Here is a 23,546-nt window from a genome sequence, read left to right on the forward strand (position 1 = left end):
GTCACCTTGGTTTGATTTCCATGGGACTCTGCTGTTAAGGTTTTTTGGGACAGATGTTTGCATCTTCTTGTTCTTACACAGAGGCCAGTACCAGGGTGTAAGAATAATACAGAGGTCACACTGTGTGGGTCTGATGGCATAGGAGAACATTTGTTTTGGAGTCCAGAGCTCTTGGCCCGGCTCTCCCCCTGACTCCCCACATGACTCTGGCCATCACCTTTCAAGGCCGAGATTCCTCATCTATAAAATGTGGGTGTTGGCAAAGATAAGCAGCAAGGTTCCTCCCAGCTGTCATTGATAAATATGCCCAGGACCAGCTCAAATATTACAACCCAGAAGTGTGGGTCATGACATGGGGGCAGGGGGAGATCATTCTCATACCAGAAGGCATTGTTTGAGTGATTCATGCCCCAAGGACATTGTGGATGGTCTGAAATTGTGTGGGTCTGTTTCTAAATAGACAGAATAACGTGTGAAGGGGTGTATGCAACCAGTTAGTAGGATGGAAGTAGTTGTTTAGATTAGTTGCATAAAGTCTGTGCAGGAAAGGGAGCCAGTCTCTTACCTTCCCCGCCCTCCACCCCCTTTCCCAAAGCTGCACTTCTGATGGAGCCTACCCTTCATTTGCCCCCAGTGTTGCGGCATTGCCCTGACCGCGGAGTGCATTTTCTTTGTATCTGACCAACACAGCCTCTACCCACTGCTTGAAGCCACTGACAATGATGACATCTATGGGGCTGCCTGGATCGGCATATTTGTGGGCATCTGCCTCTTCTGCCTGTCCGTTCTTGGCATCGTAGGTATCATGAAGTCCAGCAGGAAAATTCTTCTGGCGGTAAGACCTCAGATTTCTCTGGAGTTGTCTCCCTGAGCCAATTTTAATGGATTCTTTCTTCTTTACTGAGCAAAGATTTGGCTTTCAGTGGGGGAGCAGCAAGTACCAGATGAGGGGTGAGGAGGGGAACACTTTCCCTGCAGTGAAATTGTCCACGTGGAGGCAAAAATGCCCTCCACTATTGCAAGTCCAGAAGACTCCAGTACAGAGAAGCCAAAGGGGAGACACCTGGGGGTGGCCTGATGAGTATTTTCCATATTGTGCCTCTACAGCTGGTGTCTGCATACACCCAGGTACAACTAGGAGCAATATAGGCCAAAGGAGAGACACAGTGAGAATTCATTCGTTAGATTTTTTCTCTTGGCAATAAGTTGTTCAAAACATTTTATATTAATTAGGCATTAATATATTGGGATATAAAATACAAAATATGCATATATTTTTAAAAGAAAGTATAAGCTTTCAAAGATTTTTGAGCTCAAGGTTGATGATTCTGTATCATACCTATACTCCCCACATTATTATCCAATCTGCTTTTCAGGGACCCCAGAAAACTTTGATAAGCACCACTGTAGAGTTAGCCTTCAGCTCATACCTGCCTGTGGGGGCTTTACCTCTGTGCATCAAATAGAGGCTTCTGCCCCAAACCACAGATAGCAAGACCATGCCCTGCCTTTACAGATGAAAGCAAATTTGCAGGCAGCAGAGCTGAGAAACCTCAGTGTTAGGCCTGGACCCCTACTCTCTGCCCCAATACTTAGGGCAGCCATTTCACACTATGATGGAACACGCCTCCAATGCTCCACCCCTGAAATAAACCTTTTATTCAAATGCTGCAGGACCTCAGTTCCCCCTTTATAGACTCAGTCCAGCAACGTAAGGTGCTTCTTAGTTCACTCTTTCTTTGAACTAACCATTGTCCTGGTTCCAGCGGAATACAGAACATTTACATTCTCTGGTTCCTTAGTGTGGGTAAGTTCCAGGGCAAAAGTACCCACTTTTGGTGGGTGGGGAAAGGAATACAGGAAAAAGGGAGAGGAGACACAGGTGTTCCTAAAGACAAATTTGCCTGCATCCCAGCCTCACTTTGGGCCATCCATGTGCGTGCCTGACAGCCAGGAGAAGTGAGCTGGGGAGGCAAAGGGGCTAAAGGAGGAAACACCTCACTGTGTGCCTCCTTTCTGGAGCGTCTTTATGAGCAGCCAGCAAAGCTCTTGGCAAGGAGCAAGGCAGCAGCTAATACAGGAAAAAAATGTTCTGGGGCCTCTCAAGGTGTTCCTGCTGTTGACTGCAGCCAGAGCTTTATTCTGGGCTGGGTAGTGAGGGCGGCAGAGGGTCCTGCTCGGAGAGCCTCCCATACCCAAAAAGGACAGTTTTCCCTGCCTGCCCTGCTGACACTGACCACAGTGCCCCTTCTCCCAAGAGTGTGTGCAAGGCTGAGGAAGGCAAAAATGGAACTCTTGCAAACAGTCCCCATCCCAGATTCAGAGGTCATTTGCTGCTCAGATATTTTCCAGCCAGAAATCTTCCAGCACTGTCATGTGGAGGCATCACGTGCACATGCACCCATGTGCCCATGCACCCATGTGCCCATGCCCACACACACACACACACAACACCACTACCACACACGGCAAGTACCACTTCACTCACCTGAGCCGATGTACTTTGAGTGCAGGTGCATGTGAAAGAACGCCCGGCAAATCGCTGTGCACTTGGAGGCTGGCTCTCCTCTGATGAGGCTGGATGCTTGTTAGGAAGGACCCTAGATATTCAACATGATCCAGTTCATCTTTTTCTGAACTCTGTGATTCTAAATTCTCAGCAAATTGTAAAGAAAATTTCTCCAAAATTCCAAAATTAAAGTGGATTTATGAGGCCCTATATTGTATGTGATATACTAAGACTCTTTTGGTAGGCACTGAGCATGCACATGCATGTAAATGCACACACACACACACACCAGTTCATTCTCTTGTACTTGTTTCTCCCAGTTAAAATAGAAACTCAGAAAACTGGACTGAGGAAGCTCTCTATTCAATGGCTATTTGTTCTCTGGAGAAAGGGAGAGAATTGAGCTGACTAGCACCAAGCCCCAATCCAAGCCACTGATCAATGAGGGTTTGTTGAATAACTACATGAATGATTACATGATTATATGATGAATTTGCTGAAAAATCATAATTATTTGGGCAAGTCGCTCTTTGACAGGTAAATGTAATTATTTTATCTCATTTGTTTCCCTTCCAGTATTTCATTCTGATGTTTATAGTATATGCCTTTGAAGTGGCATCTTGTATCACAGCAGCAACACAACGAGACTTTGTGAGTACAACCTCAAAAAGCAAAATGATAATATGAATTATCATTATTATAACAACCAACATGTATTAACCCCTTACTGTATGCTCAGGCAATCCAATATGCATGGTAATAATACACACATCACTTCACTTAATCCTTATAAATCTATGAAATAGGCATTATCACTCTTGTCATTTTAGAAAAGAAAAAAATGAGACAGAAAGGTAAAGTGACTTGTCTAAAGTGACATAGTTGGCAACTGAAAGAGCAAGAATTCTGAACTCAAACAGCCTGACTCCCAGGGCCCAAGTTTGTAATCCCCTGTGGGTTTCACCACTCTGCCACGGCCATGGGCCTTCCAATGGGAGGATCTCTATATCTCTATTCTACCTCAGCTAACACTTGCTCTCAATTCTATGTATTTCCTTCTCTCACATTCTCTGTTGCCCTAGCCTAAGCCACGCTACAATATGTGTCCCCCTGGCCTCATAGTGATTTCTTTTAACACGAGAGTCTCTTCTCTGCATGGCGACTTATGCCAACCTCAGCCAGCTGTACTTGGTGTCTCTGAGTACAGTTTTGCTCCAGGAGAGAATGCTCAGTGTCCCCAGGAACTGACAGAGAAAAATATTTTCCTCTCCTTGAAAATTAGTGTGCTAACTCTCCCTCTTGTGTTGCCTCTTCTTATTATAGTTCACACCCAACCTCTTCCTGAAGCAGATGCTAGAGAGGTACCAAAACAACAGCCCTCCAAACAATGATGACCAGTGGAAAAACAATGGAGTCACCAAAACCTGGGACAGGCTCATGCTCCAGGTAAGACCTGGGGTCTTGGGGAGATGCCATTTTTATTTACTGGTGGGAGTGGGTGTCGTACACATGACTCAGTGGGACCCCATATTTTATTCCAAGCCATGATGATTAGCTTACATTCGTTGGAATGATTTTGTCAAGAAATTTAGATTAATCATATACTCTCCTTCTTAGAACTCAGGAATCATTTACATTAAAAGAAAAATATTTTCTCTGCCCCACAGTGAACTCAAGTGGTAATTACTGACCGTTTCGCCTTTTTGGTACCTCTTCACAAGCCCTGTAAGCCAGTCTTGCCAAGGACCAGGCACTATGTCTTGATTTGATCACCCAGTTTTCTCCTGGCAATCATAGTTTATGTCCATGTTTATCTCCAATGCCATCAAAAGTCCAAGTCTTCCAGAATATCCATCATCACCCCCACATTGCCCTCTGCACACAAATTGTTATCCTCTACATAACTACCAATCTGACCCAGCTTCCTCACTGGCCCCTGCTCCTACTCCACACCCCATCACCAACTTTTTACAGTCTGTCATCAGCAAACTCCCTTATAGCCATCACTCCTTCTATGAACTCTTTAGTATCTTTTTCTTGCTTCATTGGAAATTTGGCTATCTCCTGGGAGTATTGCCTGCCCTTCATTTTCCTCCCATATCCATGTACCATAGGACCTGGAAATTGGCTAGGCTCCTTCTTGCTCCCCTTGGCTTTCATACTATTTGCTTCCTCGATCTACATCACCCTTTATCCCTCCTTGTCATTACTTACCAGCCTCCCTACCCCCAATTGTTCTCCTGCCTTCATTAGGGATTTCAATATCTCACTCACTGTCTACCTCTTCAGTCATACTCCTGACATCTCACCTAGAAACTTCAGCAGCCATATGGATGACTCCGCAACATCTGGTCTCACAATTCCTTGTCCTACCCCGTTCCAAAGATTTTGCTTTCCACTCTACCTCCACCCTCTTCCATGACCATAGCCAGCATGCCATCACCAATAACTGTGCCACTAAGAACATTCTACTCTCTGACCACTAATTTCTGTTATTTATTTCATTTATTCTAATATCTCAATTCTAATAATTTTACCCCATTAGGACCTCCAATTAATTGACCACTTTTTAACTTTCTATCACCCCTTTCATGTTTTCTCTTTGCCCTTTGCCTAACCCATATTCAAGTCCAGCCCCATAGCCATTCCTTCCCTACCCTTCTCTGTTGGTCATTCTTTCCTAACCAAGCCCACTGAGTAGAATACAGCTTTTTGCTCACTCTTCATTTAAACTCTAAGAGCTAAACATTGCTGAGAAAAGTCACACAACTGTGATAATTTCAATTTAAACTTGTGACCACAGAGCTCAGATGGGCAGATAATATTTCCTAGTATATTTTCCCAGGAAATTCACTTGTCACTATTTCACATGTTCTTCCTTCATGCCTGCCACATTGCTCCTCACCCTCCCTCTCAGCTGATGACCTGACCTCATATGTTTTTAAGAATATAGAAGCAATTAGACAAGAACCAGCTCATCTTTCTACCACCAAATCTACATTGATCTACACCTGTGCATTTTGCCTTCTCTCTTGTTATGACACACGGGCTGTCCTTTGTCCAGCTCTTTTGCTTCTGTTCTGCATTCCATCTCCTTTGCCCCGACAGTCTTCCCTGCTCTGATCTGCCTCATCAGTTTCTCCCTTTCTTCAGCCTACATGGACACCTTAAATTGTCCATCTTATAAAAAGTCTCCCTTGTCCAACATTCACCCACTCTTCTGTTCTACTACTCTTTTGTTTTATTCCACAGCAAATCTCAGAAGAGACACCTACACTTGTGGTCCCCATTTTCATCCCCCTCATCTTCTTTCATCCAACTACAATTGGCCTCTGGCCCCACCACTCAACAAAAACAACCCTGGTCTTCATTACCAATTACCTCCATCCTGCCAAATCCAATGGCCAAGTTTCTGTCCTCATCTTCTTTGACATCTTATCGGTATTTGTCTCACTGGCTACTCCCGCTTAGTCTCTTCTGCTGGGCTGTCACTCTTTACCCAAATCTGAAGCTTGGAGCACTGCAGAGCTCAATTCTGGATGCTTAACTCTTCTCTGTCCCCATTTAAATCCTAGCTTGAAATAAGCCTGGCTTAGACTTAACCATTTTTTCCCAGAATGCAGAGCAATTCTTTTTCTTAGTTAGATATTTCTCATAATATAGTGACAAAATTGTACATCCTTTAAAGACGGTTGATTTATCATCAAGCTTACTTGAATATATTCATTCTAACAGTTCCAAGATACCCATAGTTTTAACTTCCTCCCTTTTGAAGGATTGTAGCAGAATTGATAATAAAGAAGGAAAGCTATATGAATTGTGTTTTGTCCTGTATTCTCAATTCTATCCAGAGTGTAAGGGATGCATTAACTGATCTCCCTTCCCTACGTGGAGACAGCTGTGTGTCACCAGGTTATTTTTTTCACTTTATTTTCTCCCATTATAAAAATAATACCTAATTACTCTTAAAAAATGTTTAAATGTACAGAAAAGCAAAACAAGAACAATTACTCATAACTTCATCACTAAAATTTTTAATTTTATGATTCTCAATTTGCTCATATATCACAATAATTATTCCTCTCTCACATTGTTATATCAAGATATCAGTACAGTATCAATCATTATTAACATTTATTAAGAGTTTAGCATAAGCCAGGCACTGTATTGAGCACATTAAGTAAATTAACTTATTTAATCCTTAAAAAAACTCTATGAGATAGGTACTATATTCGAATTTTACAGTTAAGGAAACTGAGGCTTAGAGAGTTTAAGTAACATGTCAGTGGCTACAGGGCTCACTAATGACTAGTAAAGTAATAGTGTAAAAATTATTTTACAAACTGTGAAATGTAAGTTGTAAGTTATCAATACCTTCAGCTGTCATTTGGGGACTTCTTAGTAAATGTAAGATACGGTACACTTTCCGTATCTTCTTTCTCTATAAAATTTCAGTTGCTACATCGATGGCTCTAGTAGGGACCACGAAAGAGAATTTTGTATCTCTCATCTGCTGACAGGACAACTGCTGTGGCGTAAATGGTCCATCAGACTGGCAAAAATACACGTCTGCCTTCCGGACTGAGAATAATGATGCTGACTATCCCTGGCCTCGTCAGTGCTGTGTTATGAACAATCTTAAAGAACCTCTCAACCTGGAGGCTTGTAAACTAGGCGTGCCTGGTTTTTATCACAATCAGGTGAGTCCTCTCTCCTCCCAAGACTTGCCAGGAGGTTCTGCTGCTCTTTATGAGGAAAATATTGGTCAACTGTAGGAAATAGTCTTTCAGTAAGGAATTCTACATTCTTTTCCCTAAACCTCATGTTAACTATTTCCTTCTCTGTTAATAAACTGCAAATGCTAAACTAGGACTGACAGGGGCAAATTTACATTTTAATAACATTAACAAAACATGAGAACTGCAATAGCAGAATCCAACTTCGTTTAAATAAAGACAATTTGTTCAATGTATAGAATTGGTATTTCAAGAAATATTTACATTAAACAAAGTTTTCCTCTAGTTTTGCAAAACATAAATTGGAAGGGATGATGTGCAAAAAGAATGTTTTGCCAATTCCAAAGCAATGACTATTGCTGAGGATAAATGTAGTAATTACACATCCACATTCCTTATTCAATGGTAAAGTAGTACAGTCTTAATAAACATTAGGTTGGTGATTTGGATGGAAAGTAGTTTACATACAGATAGTTTTTGAAAAAGTTGCCAGGCTGATGAGGATAATGTGATTACAGTCATGAAAACTAACATTTATTGAATACTTACTAATGCCAAACACTGTTTCAAGTGCCACACATCTACTATCTCCTTTAATGCTCAGTAGTAGGTGCCAGTAGGATCCCTGTTTTACAGATGAAGAACTTAGATATAGAGATGCTAACAAATACCTTGCCGAGGCCACACAACTAGTAAATGTCCATCTTTTCAAAAAACCCTCTGGCTTTTGAAACACGAGTTTTCTGGCTTCAAGCACAGACTCTAAGCCAATGAAGACTTGCTAATATTCCCCAAAAGTCCTGGTGAGGATCCCCATATACTTGCAGTCAGCATCTGCTGACACTGTACACTGAAACGCTGTGCTCTGCCCAGGAAAGCTTTCTTTAAGGAAAGCTAGTGGTGTACCAGCTCATTAAATAACTGAGAAATGTCAGGCTCTTTTGTTTGGGAGTAGAACAAACTGCACTTTCAGATTAAAGGACATGGCACTGTTGATCACCACATACCTGACAGGGTGCCGGGACTGGAACTGGATGCATTATTCCAGAAAAGGGCATGGGAGTGATCTAGATTATTTTGCAGCAGTGTGCAAAGCAACCCTCATTGAGCTTTACTGCAACATTGGCACTGTTTTGATCAATTATATTCAGACTGTTATTAAAAACCAAATTCACTGCTTATAATCATGCTGTGCAATATAATTATTCTCAGGACTATAAAAGGCTTTTGATATTTCAACATTGGAACTGGCTCATGCAAGTTGGATTGTAATTGTGTACAATTGATTGATTGTAATTGTGTACAGACTGTATTACCTCTTTGAAAGGGAAGAAAGTAAGACATTTGTCTTCAGATAACCAGTTTATTTCATAGTTACACATTTTTTTTCTAGCACATATAATATTGTAGTTATGAGGACAAACCTGAAGCAACTTCCTTTTCTCAAGTTTAGATACATGAGAAATTGAGGAGAAGATACAAATGAACTCTTTTCCTCTATCTTGGGACCTCCACACCCATTTTGACAATGCTTCTAACACGTTCCCTTGCAGTTCCCTGGCCTCATCTGTTCTAACAACTCCACCTCCACTGTCTACCAACTACAAATTCATCATCACTCAGCCCTACTCCTCCACTAAATTCCTGAATTCTGAAATTCCTCTTTTTGTTCCTGACATCCTGTGCTCCCTGTTTCTCAACCTCACTCATTCTGCTCCTTTGACATCATCTCTTATCTATTAATCCTTTCTGATTCTCCCTAGCCCAGCCTCCCAGATTCCCACACACCACCATTCTCTCTGGCTCATAGATCTTGCTAAGTCCCCTCTTGCTGTCCTTTTCCACCAAGCAAAAGGTGCCACCCCAAGACCTGGTATACTTTATTTCTATTATTGCATTCACCACCTGGAACTATATGTTGTTCCCAAGTCTATTTTTTTCTGAGTCTCCTTGAGGACTATGTATTATCTGATTCTACAGATTTGATATTTTTAGTACTTAGCATAATGCCTGGCACAAGGCAAGCACCGATGTTTGATAGATGGGTGAATAAAGAAGTGAATAGTGAATGGTTTTCCTTTTTCTTTTTTCTTTTTTTTTTTTTTTTTCCTGGGGATGGGTCCTGCCGTAAGCTGTGTGTAGGCTGAGAAGTGCAGTGGATGCGTTGGCTCACTGCAACTTCTACCTCCCAGGTTCAAGCGATTCTCCTGCCGCAGCCTCCCAAGTAGCTGGGACTACAGGTGCACACAACCACACCCAGCTAATTTTTGTATTTTTAGTAGAGATGGGGTTTCACCATGTTGGCCAGAGATGGTCTCCATCTCTTGACCTTGTGATCCGCCCACCTCGGCCTCCCAAAGTGCTGGGATTAAAGGCATGAGCCACCGTGCCCGGCCTGGTTTTTGTTTTGTTTTGTTTGAGAGACAGGGTATCACTCTGTCACCCAAGCTGGAGTGCCATGCCGCAATCACAGCTTATTGCAACCTGGAACTCCTGGGCACAAGTGATCCTCCCTTCCGCCTCAGCCTCCTAACTAACTGGGATTCCAGGCGTGTACCACCAGGCCTGGCTAATTTTATTTTTTGTAGAGACAAGGTCTCACTGTGTTGCCCAGGTTTCACTTTTTCACATCCATATTGTAGGTTTTCAGGATCTACAATGCACAAATGTGCTGCTATAGCTGTGAAGACTAATGAAATTAGGGAAGTCACTATAAGCCTGGTAATAGTAGAAATTAACTAGAATTTCACACAGCATGTCAGATGCAAATATATATATTCTATGTTCTGGTTTATGTGACTCAGAAATGCTATATGCAAATTGCCATCACTCTACCTCAAAAATGTTATGATGAAATGAAGGAAGATCAAGTAAAGAACCACTAAATTGACTAACATCACGAAAAGGCACTAAATGAGAAGAGGTGAAAAAAAATGGGGCTTCTGTCTGTGACCTTCATGAAGGCAAGGCCTGCTTCTGTTTGCCACAGCTAAATGCCCAGCCAGTACTTGGTACCTGGCATAAGTGGGCTCTTATATATATATAATTAAATGAATGCCCACCTCCTGGGATTGTTGGGAGGACTCAGGAGTAACAGACATGGGAGTGTTCTGTGAACCATCAAGTGTGTTGCAAGTTATACTGCTGTAAACATTACTTAATGTTCCATTCATTCTGTCAATGCTTATTAGGTGTCTACTATGTGCCAGGCACTTATTCTAGGTTCTAGAAATTCAACAGTGAACAACATAAAATCTCTGCCCTCGTGGAGCTTGCATTCTAGCATGGGAGACAGAAAATAAACATGTTACCAAACAAATACATGATAAAATTCCAGGCCCAAAAAGGCCATAAGCAGAAATAAAGCAGGGTGAGTATATAGAGTAGGATGGAGAAAGGGTCTTTTTCTCTGTCACTGTCAGGAAAGGCTTTGTTGAGATGATATTTGCAGAGGTCTGAATTAAGTGAGAAAATGAGACACTGGAAGACTGGGAAGGAAAATTCTACATGAAAGGAGCTGTGAGTGCAAAGGCCCTTAAGTGGGAGCAGGCCCAGCTTTTTGAAGGAGCACAAAGGAAATCAGTATGACAAGGCCAGAATGAGTGAAGGACGAGTAGAAGACAAGGATGGAGCTAGATTTTTTGTGGCTGGAACCCCCCACCCCCACCCTCACACACAAATTATAGGGAAGGATCCTTCTTAGGAAAAACAATAAAAATATGCATAAAAAATTAGGCACAGGGCCTTGAAAGGGTCTTTCAAGTAAGGGGCCCTGAAGCTTAAGCTCATTCGCTTTATAGAGAAACCTCCTCTGGTAGTGGAAGATGGGGTGAGAGGCAGGGCCGCATGGTCCATGGAACCAGCCCTGCTTATAGGATTTCCTAGGCATTCCCTTTGGTTCCCAGAGCTTTGGTAGAGGCTGCTCAGATGGCAGCTCTAGCCTTACACGTGTATATCACTCCAGAACTTAGCACAGTGACTAGGATAGAGTGTGCCATGTATAAATACTTACTGGATTGTGACATGCATGAATGAATGATTTAGTGAATAAAAAAATTATTCTTTTGCATGCTCACTGTGACCCTTCAAGGTCTCATCAGAATTCAGTAATGTTGAAATATAACATCAAATGAGAATTCAGGGAGCATAATGCAGGGGTTCCTTTAGTGATTATTAAAAATGGCAACAGGAGACCTCTGGTTTTCACGGACCGAAGCATTTTTATTTAAAAACAAACAAATCAAAAAGTAATTGCCTCCAAATAAATCACCAATAAAACCTTTGAGGAGGGAAAAATTCTAATTGAATTAAGATTTTTGAATTTATTGTCCACATATTCAGTATAGAAAGAGTGTTATGCTAAAATAGCAGTACTTTGTAGTGAGATTAAGTGATAAAGACACAAATAAATGTGATGTAGAATCACTGTTCAACAGCATTGTTTGTGTTCCCTCAGTAAAGCACTGTTAGTAGCTGGCTGTCCCCAGAGACATGGAAATAGCCTGGGCATGTGAAATCAGACTCTTAGGCAATATCGATTCCAAGAGGAACCTGCTTTCCATCAATCTCTTCTCTGCTTTCTGGTTCTTCTCACACTAATGCGGAATTGCCCACTCCTTCAGGGCTGCTATGAACTGATCTCTGGACCAATGAACCGACATGCCTGGGGGGTTGCCTGGTTTGGATTTGCCATTCTCTGCTGGACTGTGAGTATTTCCCAGCACATATGTTATCTCTGAGAGGATGATGATAGGGAGAGACCTTGAGAGTGCCACTGGTTACCTCAACCACACTAGAAAGTCTAGAAACAAAACCTCAGGCCTGAAGGCTAGCCGGGAAACTTCTGGCACCGGAGGAAGGACAGTGGGTTCCCTTGAGAGGCAAGGAGTTAACTTCCCCTACCAGGGAAAGGCTGTGCCCTGCCCACCAGCTCCTTCTTCCGGCTGACTGATGCGCAGGTGCCTTTAGAGGGCTGGAAAGCCTCTTTCCCTTGCCAGAGTTCTTAGTGAACTGCTCCTCCCGGTCTCCAGATCTCATTCATTCATTTCATCCACATATCAAAGACTGTCACCTATCTAGATGGCCCCTGCCTGACACTAATAAGCCCAGATCCTTCCAAAGAGCTGCCTCTGGCAGATTCATCCTTTCCTGCTGCCCACTTTATCTGACGTGTATGCAGCAAGAGGTTGGAGCAGTGGTTCTCAGCCCCGGCTACACATTAAAACCCTGTGGGGAAACGTTTTTAAAAAATTGCTTGGATCCCAACCTCTGAGACTTTGATTTAGTTGACCTGGGGGTTGAGCCAAGGCATTTTTTATTTCCCTCAGATGATCTGCTGTCAGGATTGAGAACCATTGCCTCAGAGAAGCAGTCACAAACTTTTGATTTCAGAACTCACTTATACTCTCAAAAATTATTGAGGACTCCAAAAGGCTTTTCTCTATGTGGCCTCTATCTATTGGCATTTATCCCATTGGAAATTAACATAGAAAATTTTAAATATTTATTTTAAAATAATAAGCCCATTAAAAATTATCACAACATATTTTTGTGGAAAATAACTATTTTATAATAGTGACTTTTTTGTAAATCTCTTCAATGACTAGCTAAATAGAAGACAGCTGGATTCTCATATTTGCGCCTTCATTCAGTCGGTTGTAATATGTTGCCTCGGTTGAATGATTTGAAGAAAATACATTCTAATTGAAAAAAATAGTATTTTAATAATATTCACAATTATCTGAACTTGTGAAGTGCAATCTGAAGATAATTGTGAATGTGAAGAAAATTGTGAATATTCTTCAATACTACACAAAACTCCACAAGTAGTAGTTTCATTTCATTTCTTTTCTTTTTTTGAGTCAGAGTCTCACTCTGTCACCCATGATGTAGTTCAGTGGCACAATCACAGCTCACTGCAGCCTCCAACTCCTGGACTCAAGTAATCGTCCTGCCTTGGCCTCCCCAGTAACTGGGACTACAGGTGCACACCATTGTGCCTAGGGCTTGCTTTGTTGCCTAGGTTGGTCTTGAACTCCTGGCCTCAAGCAATCCTCCCACCCTGGCCTCCCAAAGCACTGGGATTATGGCCATGAGCACTGCACCAGCCCACAAGTAGTAGCTTCTTAAAGATCAGTTGCAATTTGGAATCTGAAATTCTGTTAATGAGCTTTTCATACTCTGTTATGTTAAAAATACATTACATTAGTTTGTCTTGCACTTTGCATATATCTTTCAGCCATTTATAACTCTATAACATCATAGATTGCTTATTTGGAAAAAATATTAGTTCATTGTATTATGTAGATCTTCCAAATGTTAACTGATTTATTTATGCAATATCCAAAAAATCACATGTGGCATTGATATTGCCACATCAGAAAATACCTTAAGCAATGGGATGCTATCAAGTTCATGGTGACAGCTACAAGTTTTTCAAGGTTCTGATTTTTGCTTGAAAGCTCAAATTTATCATTAGCAATGAATATTGTCAGTTGTTTTCCTTGAAGTGACAGACTCACTTTGTAAATTTTCAAGAAAATATCTGCCACCTGTCCAAGTCTGAACAACCATAGCTTGTCTGTTCCTCATTTTTTCAAGTAAAAGTGGTGTTTCCTTTAAAAAAAAAAAAAAATTCAGTACACAACACAATCATGCAAGTGCTTTCAAGACAACCATATTACACTATGCAACAGACTCCTTTATCAATGAATACTTCCTTTATTGTCATGCAGAATATTTTAAAAGATGTGTACTCAAAGACCAAAATGTAATAAAATTAGTAGTTCTTACTGCTTCATTGAGGACAATCTCAAGTGAAACTGGCTTTTTAAATGTTTTTATTTTTTGGCTGGGCGCAGTGGCTCACACCTGTAATCCCAGCACTTTGGGAGGCCGAGGCGGGCGGATCACGAGGTCAGGAGATCGAGACCATCCTGGCTAACATGGTGAAACCCCATTTCTACTAAAAATACAAAAAAATTAGCCGGGCATGGTGGCAGGCACCTGTAGTCCCAGCTACTCAGGAGGCTGAGGCAGGAGAATGTCGTGAACCTGGGAGGGGGAGCTTGCAGTGAACCGAGATCAAGCCACTGCACTCCAGCCTGGGTGACAGAGCAAGACTCCATATCAAAAAAAAAAAAAAGTTTTTTTTTTTTTTTTACTGCAAATGCATAGCAGTGAAGACACAATGACCACTAACACAGTTTAGTGACTCTGCCTTGATTCTTGCTGATACTCCAGCAGTTTTACTTTCCACTGCTTTTACACCATCAGTGCAAATAGGAAAACAGTGAAAAGGCAAATAAGTTCTCATTATTATTCAGATAGTCTTACATAATGGACTCCTGAACCATCCTTCAGGTGTTTACTATGTGTATTCGTCCATTTTCATAGTCCTATGAAGAAATACCCCAAACCATGTACTTTATAAAGAAAAAGAAGTTTAACGGACTCACAGTTCCACATGGCTGGGGAGGCCTCACAATCATGGCAGAAGGCGAAGGAGGAGCAAAGGCATGTCTTACATGACAGCAGGCAACAGAGCGTGTGCAGGGGAACTGCCCTTTATAAAACCATCAGATCTCACGACACTTATTCACTGTCAGGATAACAGCATGGAAAAAACCCACTCCCATGATTCAATTCTCTCCCATCAGATCCCTCCCATGGCACATGGGGATTACAGGAGCTACAATTCAAGATGAGATTTGATTGGGGACATAGCTGAACCATAACACTATGCTTTAACAAATGCTGGCCTTTGGGAGGCCGAGGCGGGTGGATCACAAGGTCAAGAGATCAAGACCATCCTGGCCAACATGGTGAAACCCATCTCTACTAAAAATACAAAAGTTAGCTGGGTGTGGTGGCATGCACCTGTAGTCCCAGCTACTCGGGAGGCTGAGGCAGGAGAATCACTTGAACCCAGGACACGGAGGTTGCAGTGAGCCGAGATCATGCCACTGCACTCCGGCCTGGTGACAGAGCAAGACTCTATCTCAAAAAAAAAAAAAAAAAAGGAGAAAGAGAGAAATAAATGCTGGATTAGGGGGTGATAAACTGAGTGAGGCAGGAAGGAGAGGGAAATCAACTCCTTCAAGGGGTCTTTCATGATCCCTGAACCCAACCTGTTAGGAGCTCTCACAACATCCTGTGCACACCTCTATGATGGAACATGTCCATGATGACATATTTGACTGCAAAAAGCTGAGAACCAGCTGTTCTTTGTAACCCCAGTGCCAAGCACAGCATGTAATAAGAGCTCAATCATTTGTTGAATGAATGAAAGATAACAGTGAAGTTTCTATTTGTGCCATATTAGCAGGAACTGTGGGATAATGTTTAAAGGCTTTGAGTATCTCAGAACTCCAAACCAGTTGTAACCCTTGATTTTCTACAAGTATCAAATAAACTCTGTATCTAGTTAATTCCCTCTTGAAATTCAAAAGAGAGAAGGGAAGGGAATTAAATGATTAAATGTATTGAGAGCTGCTATAAACAAGGCGCCATGTCAAATATTTTTAATATTAAATCCCCACAACAGTAGCTAAGCAGGTCGCCAGTCTCCCATGTTACAAGGAACAGAGAAATTCAGTGGGGCTCTCAAGAATTGTGCTTAATGAGAGCTTTTAAGCATGCCCGTTTCACTGTTGCTTGCAAGGGGCTTTTTCTTAGTGATTAACTAGCTAAACTCTGAAGCTGACTGCTTGGATTTGAATCCCAGCTCCACCATCTACTAGTTCTATGACCTTGGGTAAGTTACTTCTCTGTGCCTCCATTTCTCCATAGGGTTTTGGAAGCATTAACTTCAGTTACATGGGTAACACTTAGAACAGTGCTTGATGCATAATAAGGTATTCTAATAAACATTAGATCCTATTATTTCATTATCTCATTCACTGCTCTAGCTCTGGGGTAGGCCTCGCCACCTATCCGCATTATGTCAGTTGCCCCATTATGTCAGTCATTTTATAAATTTTATAAAATATAAAATTTATTTTATAAATGTAGAAACTGGAGCTCAGGAAATTTAAGTGACTTGACTAAAGTTACCCAGGAGTAAGTGCCAGATCTAAAACAGAGCCCAAATAAACTAAAATAAAACTCAGCCCTTGCCTAAGTCAGGCATCTTCAGTTCTGTGGCATTCTTCAGAGGAAGCCATTCCAGGTCACAAGCATTTTAGGAAAAAAGAGAAGTTCCCTGGGAGAAGTTTAATACTAGAAGCAAGGAATGCTTACCCCAAAATGGTACATACTAGAAACAGGAAAGCATTGGAGGATAAGTGGCCTTGATGGCAAAAAGAGTTTAGCACAGACGAAAAGGGCAACCCCAGTAGAGAAGGAGTCTAGGATGAGAACTGGGATCAGAATGTGGCGAACAGAGAAGCTGCCTCTGAGTGGCAGGTAATAAGTGATGCTTTGGAGCAGGATGGATTTGGTGTCACATCTGGCCCAGTGATGTTGCTTATAACGAGATTACTCTTAAAAATCTGTTGTCTAACAAAGACATGGAACCAACCCAAATGCCCATCAGCAATAGACTGGATAAAGAAAATGCGGTCCATACACACTAGAATACTATGCAGCCATAAAACGGAATGAGATCACGTCCTTTGCAGGGACATGGATGAAGCTGGAAGTCACCATCCTCAGCAAACTAACACAGGAACAGAAAATCAAACACCGCATGTTCTCACTCATAAGCGGGAGGTGAACAATGAGAACATATGGGCACAGGGAGGGGAACACCACACACCAGGGCCTGTTGAGGGGTGATGGGTGAGGAGAAGGGACCTTAGAGGATGGGTCAATAGGTGCAGCAAACCACCATGGCACACGTATACCTGTGTAACAAACCTGCACGTTCTGCACATGTATCCCATTTTGGTTTTTTTTTTAAGAATAAAGAAAAACAAACAAAAATATCTGTTGTCACCTAAGCCTGAATGAACCTAACATCATTTTTTTCCAAGAATGAGGTGTTTCTAAAACAATCCCTTATTTATTTTTCCTTGTTTTTTTTCTATTCCAGTTTTGGGTTCTCCTGGGTACCATGTTCTACTGGAGCAGAATTGAGTATTAAGCATAAAGGATTGCCACCATACCTCCTTCCCCAAGTGACTCTGGATTTGGTGCTGGAACCAGCTCTCTCCTAATATTCCCAGTTTGTGCCCCACACTAACATGTGTGTCTTACATTGCCAAGTCAGATGGTACGGACTTCCTTTAGGATCTCAGGCTCCTGCAGTTCCCATGACTCCTACTTTTCATCCTAGTCTAGGATTCTGCAACATTTATATAGACTGTTGAAAAGAGAATTTGAAAAATGCATAATAACTACTTCCATCCCTGCTTATTTTTAATCTGGGAAAACAAATACATTCGAAAGAACCTGTGTTATCACAGTAACCCAGAGCTGTATTTGGCTAGCAATCTGCCCGTATCTCTTACCGTTATCTAAAAGAAGCTTCTAAGGATTCTATTGATCTCAGTATTGTCAGGGGAACAGAGAAGCCAGGAAAAGATTACTGAAATATACCTTTTGCATTTCTTTCTAGAGTAGCTCCCATGTATGGAGACAGGTGATTCTCTTCAGGCCACCTTCAGATCCTTTTATTCTCCAGAATAATTCTTAACAGTGGTTCAAATTTTCTTTCATACCTTGCAGAGTGGTATGTGTTTAGTAGCCTCAATTCTCCGTTAATTAAAAGTGTGGGCTGGGCACGGTGGCTCCTGCCTGTAATCCCAGCACTTTGGGAGGCCAAAGCGGACAGATCACTTCATGTCAGGAGTTCAACACCAGCCTGGCCAACATGGTGAAACTCTATCTCTACAAAAATACAAAAATTAGCCAGGCATGATGGCAGGTGCCTGTAATTCTAGCTACTTGGGATGCAGATGCAGGAGAATCACTTGAACCCGAGAGAGAGAGGTTGCAGTAAGCTGAGATCACACCACTGCACTCCAGACCGGATGAAAGAGCCAGACTCTGTCTCCAAACAAACAAAAGAAAGTGTGGGGACTTCTGTGGACAGACAAGGCGCCTGTTATATATTTACTCAGTCTTTGCCCTGAATGGTCTCAGCTTGAGACCTTTTCAAACTGAAGAGAAGCAAGCCAGCCAATAGAATGGGATGATTTACAGGGATTTCTGTTTACTGTCAAAATATTTCTCATCTGAACTGTTTCCATTTGTGGTCCTGAAGGAAATTCTTATAACTCAACATTTGTCTAGTCTTATAAATAAAGAGAGCTTTAAAATCTGTTCACTTTCATTTTTACCAATGTCATATACGACTCTAACAAAACAGTTTTCCAACAGAAAAGCCTAAAGCCTGGGAATTAAAGTGGAGGAAGTAGAAACTGCAGACACAGGGTGTGGCTTCCTGCTGGATGCTGGCAAACCCTGCCATACAGTTGAACGGTGGGAACTTCTACGCTCACTTTTACTTTTCGCTCCTGCTACACTTATCCCAGAAGCAGTGATGAAACTAAGGCTCTGCAAATCCTTTTCCTCTTGCAACTGGCAGCAGTGGAAACCTCGCCAATGCTAACTGCAGAACTGTGCGTTCTTCATGAAGAAAACATACCTGTCACTTTGGCGTCCTGCTCCCAGCTGACTCAGACGCAGGCAGCACCCCCATCCCATGTCCCCACCAGGTACCTGTGAGTGAGGCTGAGCGGTGGGGCAGCGGAGGGACAAGGAGGATTGGACGGGACTTGCCTCGGTTGTAAAGCTGGTGCAGGAGCCCAATCCCTGATTCCCAGAAGAGGGAACCAAAGGTCCATGTCCTGACAGCACAGCCAGCTCTCCTCTCCTTGACCCCCTTGTCTCTCCTGAATGAAGATCATGGGATATCGAGATAAATGACACTTGTGCTTGGCTGAGAAGGTTCTCTCTGTGGTCCTTGAGAAGACGGGAGGAGAGGGAAGAAGGTTCCTCTGGGCAAAGCTTTGAAACAGCTGTGCTCTCATCTCCCTCCCCACACTCTCTCCTGTGTGTTCTGGTGCCTTTTGCCTCTACCACTCACTGGGCTTTCCAGTGCCCTCATCTCCCCACCGCCTAAGCAATTCCTGCCCCAAACCCACTCCTGCCTTCCCTTGCAGGGCTTCATGCTCCAAGATTCTCTCTACATGCAAAATTCCCGTCTTATGATTGGATCTCGGCTAGGTCAGGGGAAGGCCTTTTTGGAAACCAATTCATACTAAGGAGTGGGTGACAACTCATCTCCACTCTCTCAATCTCTATGACATTTTCTTGATAACTGAGGTTGATCTCTAGTTGGTGGAATCCAGCACAGCAGTGGCAGCGTGAAAGAGCCATTGTGGGATAAGATGGCCCACCTGCTGCTCCTTCAATCATATCCCCTGACTTCCTTACCAAGCAATAACTAAAAGAGAAAGGGCCTTCAGTGAGCCCCTGCCCCCTGCCCCCTCTCCAGGTAGCTTCCTTCCTGGAGCCTCAGCCTCCTCCTTAATAGAAGGTGCAAAGTCTGCTGTAAATGGAGGTAGGCTCTGCTCCTTCCAAAACCAAATGAGGTCCTAAACACAGGCACCCACTATGTCCTGGGGCTCCAACACTTGAGGAGGACACACTTTTCAGCTAAGACAGAAACGAGGTCTGAGGATCACCCTGCAGAGTCCGGCCATTCAGGACTCCTGCGCTTCCCTCTAAGGGCTCTCCTGTTTTGACCTCAGGACAGTTTCTGTTCCGCCCAATTCCTGCTCCCACCTCCCTCCACCTTCCCTGGAGGCCCAGCCTTGCCCCTCTTCCTTCTGGCTCCAGGGACTGGAAGTGGCCCCAAGCCAATGCTCAGGCAGGCCCAGGCTCAGCCCCAGCCCCAGCCCCAGCCCCAGCCCCAGCAAAGCAGGGAGGCAAAGGGGAGCCAGGCGGCTTGGCTCTAGGGACCTGGCAGCTTGCTGAGCATGAGACAGGCCCAGACACAACTCTCTCGTGAAGTTTCCTTCTTCAACAGTTGACCTGCTTATCAGGTGGGCAAAGAATGATTACTACCTAACACCAAAAATGTGTCAGGATAATTTGCGCAAGTTTTACTTGATTGCAACACCAGGCGGGTCATCATGCTCTCTTGGCTGGCCATTTCCCTCCCCAGATTGCCCCACAGGCTCCTGGCAGGCAAACAGTTTGTCATTTAATGTTTGAAAGCCCACTGCTCCTACTTGTCAGCCTTGTAGCTTTTCTTTGTCTACATCAGCTGGAATAAACAGGAACTGCTTCTATTTTAAGCAGATCAGATATTTTCTGGCTACCCATAAAGAAAAGGAATACTAGTCATGTGAACTTGAAAATCTAATCTCCTCTCAATCTCACACCCCCACCCCAACCAATCTGACTGACAACCTGTGTTGTGGTTGAGGAATTAGAAACTAAGCTGGTTTCGCCTTTCTATTGATGGAACAATTTCCTTTCTCCTTCTGGGTCTAGTATTTCCTGTAATGCCTCTTCCAGTTCCTTCTCAGCTTGTATAAGTGAGACCGAATCAAAGAAGAACCCCAAGGGTAGCTGTAGACTATTGTGTTTGCTATTGTATTATAAGGCTCAAGTGGCCAGATCCCGTGAAGGGATCCAGGAACATTGCAGAGAAAGGCAGCCTTGCCGAGAAACACAGATCCCATGCCCTTCTCCAACCAACCCTTCCCCCAGCACACCCTCCCACTCCACATTGTTAAGACACAAATAGCCAAATCCTGGAATTTGGAGAAATGGTACTGTCATGCCCTACTTTCTAGAGGTTTCTACCCTGAGTTCCTCTTGAGAAAAAGAACAGAGCAACAGAAGCTGGTGAGGCACTCACAATTAGGCTCAACTATTCTCCTGTTAGACATAAACAATCTCACAGAATACCAGCCTCATAGGGTCACTCTGAGACCATGATAAAATGAGGCAAGCCAAGGCCACTGCATAATTTTGTCTACGCACAAAAACAAGGTCACTGTGCCACCCACAAAAAACCAAACACCTGCTTTCTTGGCTAAAATTAGTGACTGCTATGTCTTCCCAATTACAGCTTTATTCTCTTGCTAGTCTCCCTCCCAACAAATAAAACTTACTGAAATATACAACCACATACTTGCCCCTGCTTTCTGATAATATCCAACAGAGCAAACCCTTTCTTGGACCCTCCCCAAATGACCCAACCAAAGCCCAAATGCTGTAATAGTTCTAACTTCCTTCTACTGAGTTGCTTCATGGATCCCCCATGGTGTGTTCTCACTCACTGCAATGACTGCAACTAGTCACAATCCCAATTTTTTTCCAAACAGAGCTCTTGAATTTATTCCTCCAACTGAAATTTTGTACCTTTGATCAACTCTAACCCAATTAATTTATCTGCAATGTGTTCCTGGGGGGTTTTGGCTGAAAGGCATTGACACTCTCCAAGTTTCCTCAAGGAAACAAGGTTTATTTATTCCTCCCTAGTGTAGGTATATTTATTTATCCATCACCATGAAGTGGTTAAGAACATGAACTTTGGAGTCAAAGTACTTGGCTCCAAATCCCAGCTCTCTGACAAGTCACTTAGCTTCTTGGAGCCTGCTTCAGAAAAACTGGTCTCTCCTCCCACAGGACTGGGAGGATTCAGTAAGATACGTAAAGTGTGCATCAGCCTATAAGAGATGCCAATCAGGAAGTTATATCAGGGAAACTGATACAGAGCAAGCACTTAGTTTATTATTATGTCCCACCCTTCACCAACCTCTGCTCTAAGCCCCCACATCTCTCTCTCATTCTCTCTTTCTCTCTCTCTCTCTCACACACACACACACACTCCACACATGGGCACACAAGGTTTGATAATTTTATTTAAATCTTAAAAATTATCAATGGAACAATGGAGCCTTTACTGTACAGGTATACTTCCTAAGGGTGGAGCCTCTAAACCACTCCCTTGTGTATATTTTTAGAATGGTCATGCCCTCTCAGCAGGTATAAGATGGTTACGCATATACAAAAAAATCAACGATGGTAGAAATAGCGTAAAATATGGAAGGCACTAAGGATAGAGGGCTTTTTTTTAAGTTATAGAATGTGATTGGTGAAAAGGAACTAATGAAATGTACCTAAATATGCTTCATCTTGCAGAACATGTTAATGGTTTTTGGTAGGGACTGCATATATGAATAGGATTGGGGAAAGTAAATTTCAAATCTGGGAGAAAATGTCTTTTATCTCACTCAAGTCCATTCACAGAGCATTTTGGGGCTCCCAGGAAATCTATCCATTGGGGCTTGAGTAGAAGTGACAGGGGTAAGGGCAGAAAAACTAGGGAGGGAGTTGGGGACAAAGTTCTGAGAGCAGCTGAGAACAGGAATGCACTTTTCACGGTCCAGACCATACTAACTCTCTGCAGGAATTCCGACAAGGACATACATTCACGAAAATTACTGCAAAGTATAAGAGAAGCCAAGAAGAAGGCAATATGGTGTAATGGTCTTGAAAGTCAGAAGGCCTGAGTTTGGCTCTGACTCTGCCATTTGCTGCCTGTGAGACTCCTGGCAAGTCACTCTCCTGGCTGGGACCTCTACTTACTCATCTGCCCTCTTACCTCAAGAGTCAGAAGCATCGGCCAGGCACAGTGGCTCACGCCTGTAGTCCCAGCATTTTGGGAGGCCGAGGCAGGCAGATCACCTGAGGTCAGGAGTTCGAGACCAGCCCGGTCAACATGGTGAAACTCTGTCTCTACTAAAAATATAAAAATTAGCAGGGCATGGTGAGGCATGCCTGTAATCCCAGCTACTTGAGAGGCTGAGGCAGGAGAATCACTTGAACCCGGCAGGTGGAGGCTACAGTGAGCCGAGATTGTGCCACTGCACTCCAGCCTCGGTGACAGAGTGAGACTGTCTCAAAAAAAAAAAAAAGTCAGCAGCATCAATAAAGTGTGTCATAAAGATATCACAAACTGTAAAGCACTATAGAAATGAATGCCAGTATAGGTGAGGAAAAAAAAATCAATAAAAACTTCAAAGAACACACTCTTTGTGTTAGGTAGTTGTGATATCCAAATAGCCTGCCCCCATATAATCCTTAGAAATTATAGTAGGCACAGCTATCTCTACAATATTTAAAACGGTAGGCCTCTTTGTGGCAACTATGAAAAAATGCATAGGGCGGGAACTGGAGGAAGCCAGTTCCTTTGAAGCCTAACCCCCGCCCAGCGGGGAGGCAAGAGCATGGAGAGAGGCAGCAGTGAATGGGCAGGTAGCTTCATGCCCCATGTCACCAGTCTTTGACGCTCCAGTGCAGGGAAAGTGCCACAGTGGCAGTGTCAAGGTCTTAAA

At 43.0% G+C, this 23,546-nt stretch overlaps 1 protein-coding gene across 1 annotated transcript in view; it reads left to right on the forward strand.

Annotated features, from left to right (window-relative positions):
- The window catches only part of UPK1B (uroplakin 1B), a 31,774-nt gene extending 13,264 nt beyond the window's left edge, over window positions 1-18,510 (forward strand). Inside the window, exons 3-8 of the mRNA XM_003893959.5 lie at window positions 635-835; window positions 3,086-3,160; window positions 3,833-3,955; window positions 7,030-7,209; window positions 11,868-11,951; window positions 17,279-18,510. Coding sequence (XP_003894008.1) covers window positions 635-835; window positions 3,086-3,160; window positions 3,833-3,955; window positions 7,030-7,209; window positions 11,868-11,951; window positions 17,279-17,329 — 714 coding nt within the window. The 3' untranslated portion in view covers window positions 17,330-18,510. The remainder of the gene's footprint in view (window positions 1-634; window positions 836-3,085; window positions 3,161-3,832; window positions 3,956-7,029; window positions 7,210-11,867; window positions 11,952-17,278) is intronic.
- Window positions 18,511-23,546: the final 5,036 nt, after the last annotated feature.

Source organism: Papio anubis, chromosome 2, assembly GCF_008728515.1.
Source record: "Papio anubis isolate 15944 chromosome 2, Panubis1.0, whole genome shotgun sequence".
In the NCBI taxonomy this organism is placed as follows: Eukaryota; Metazoa; Chordata; class Mammalia; order Primates; family Cercopithecidae; genus Papio; species Papio anubis.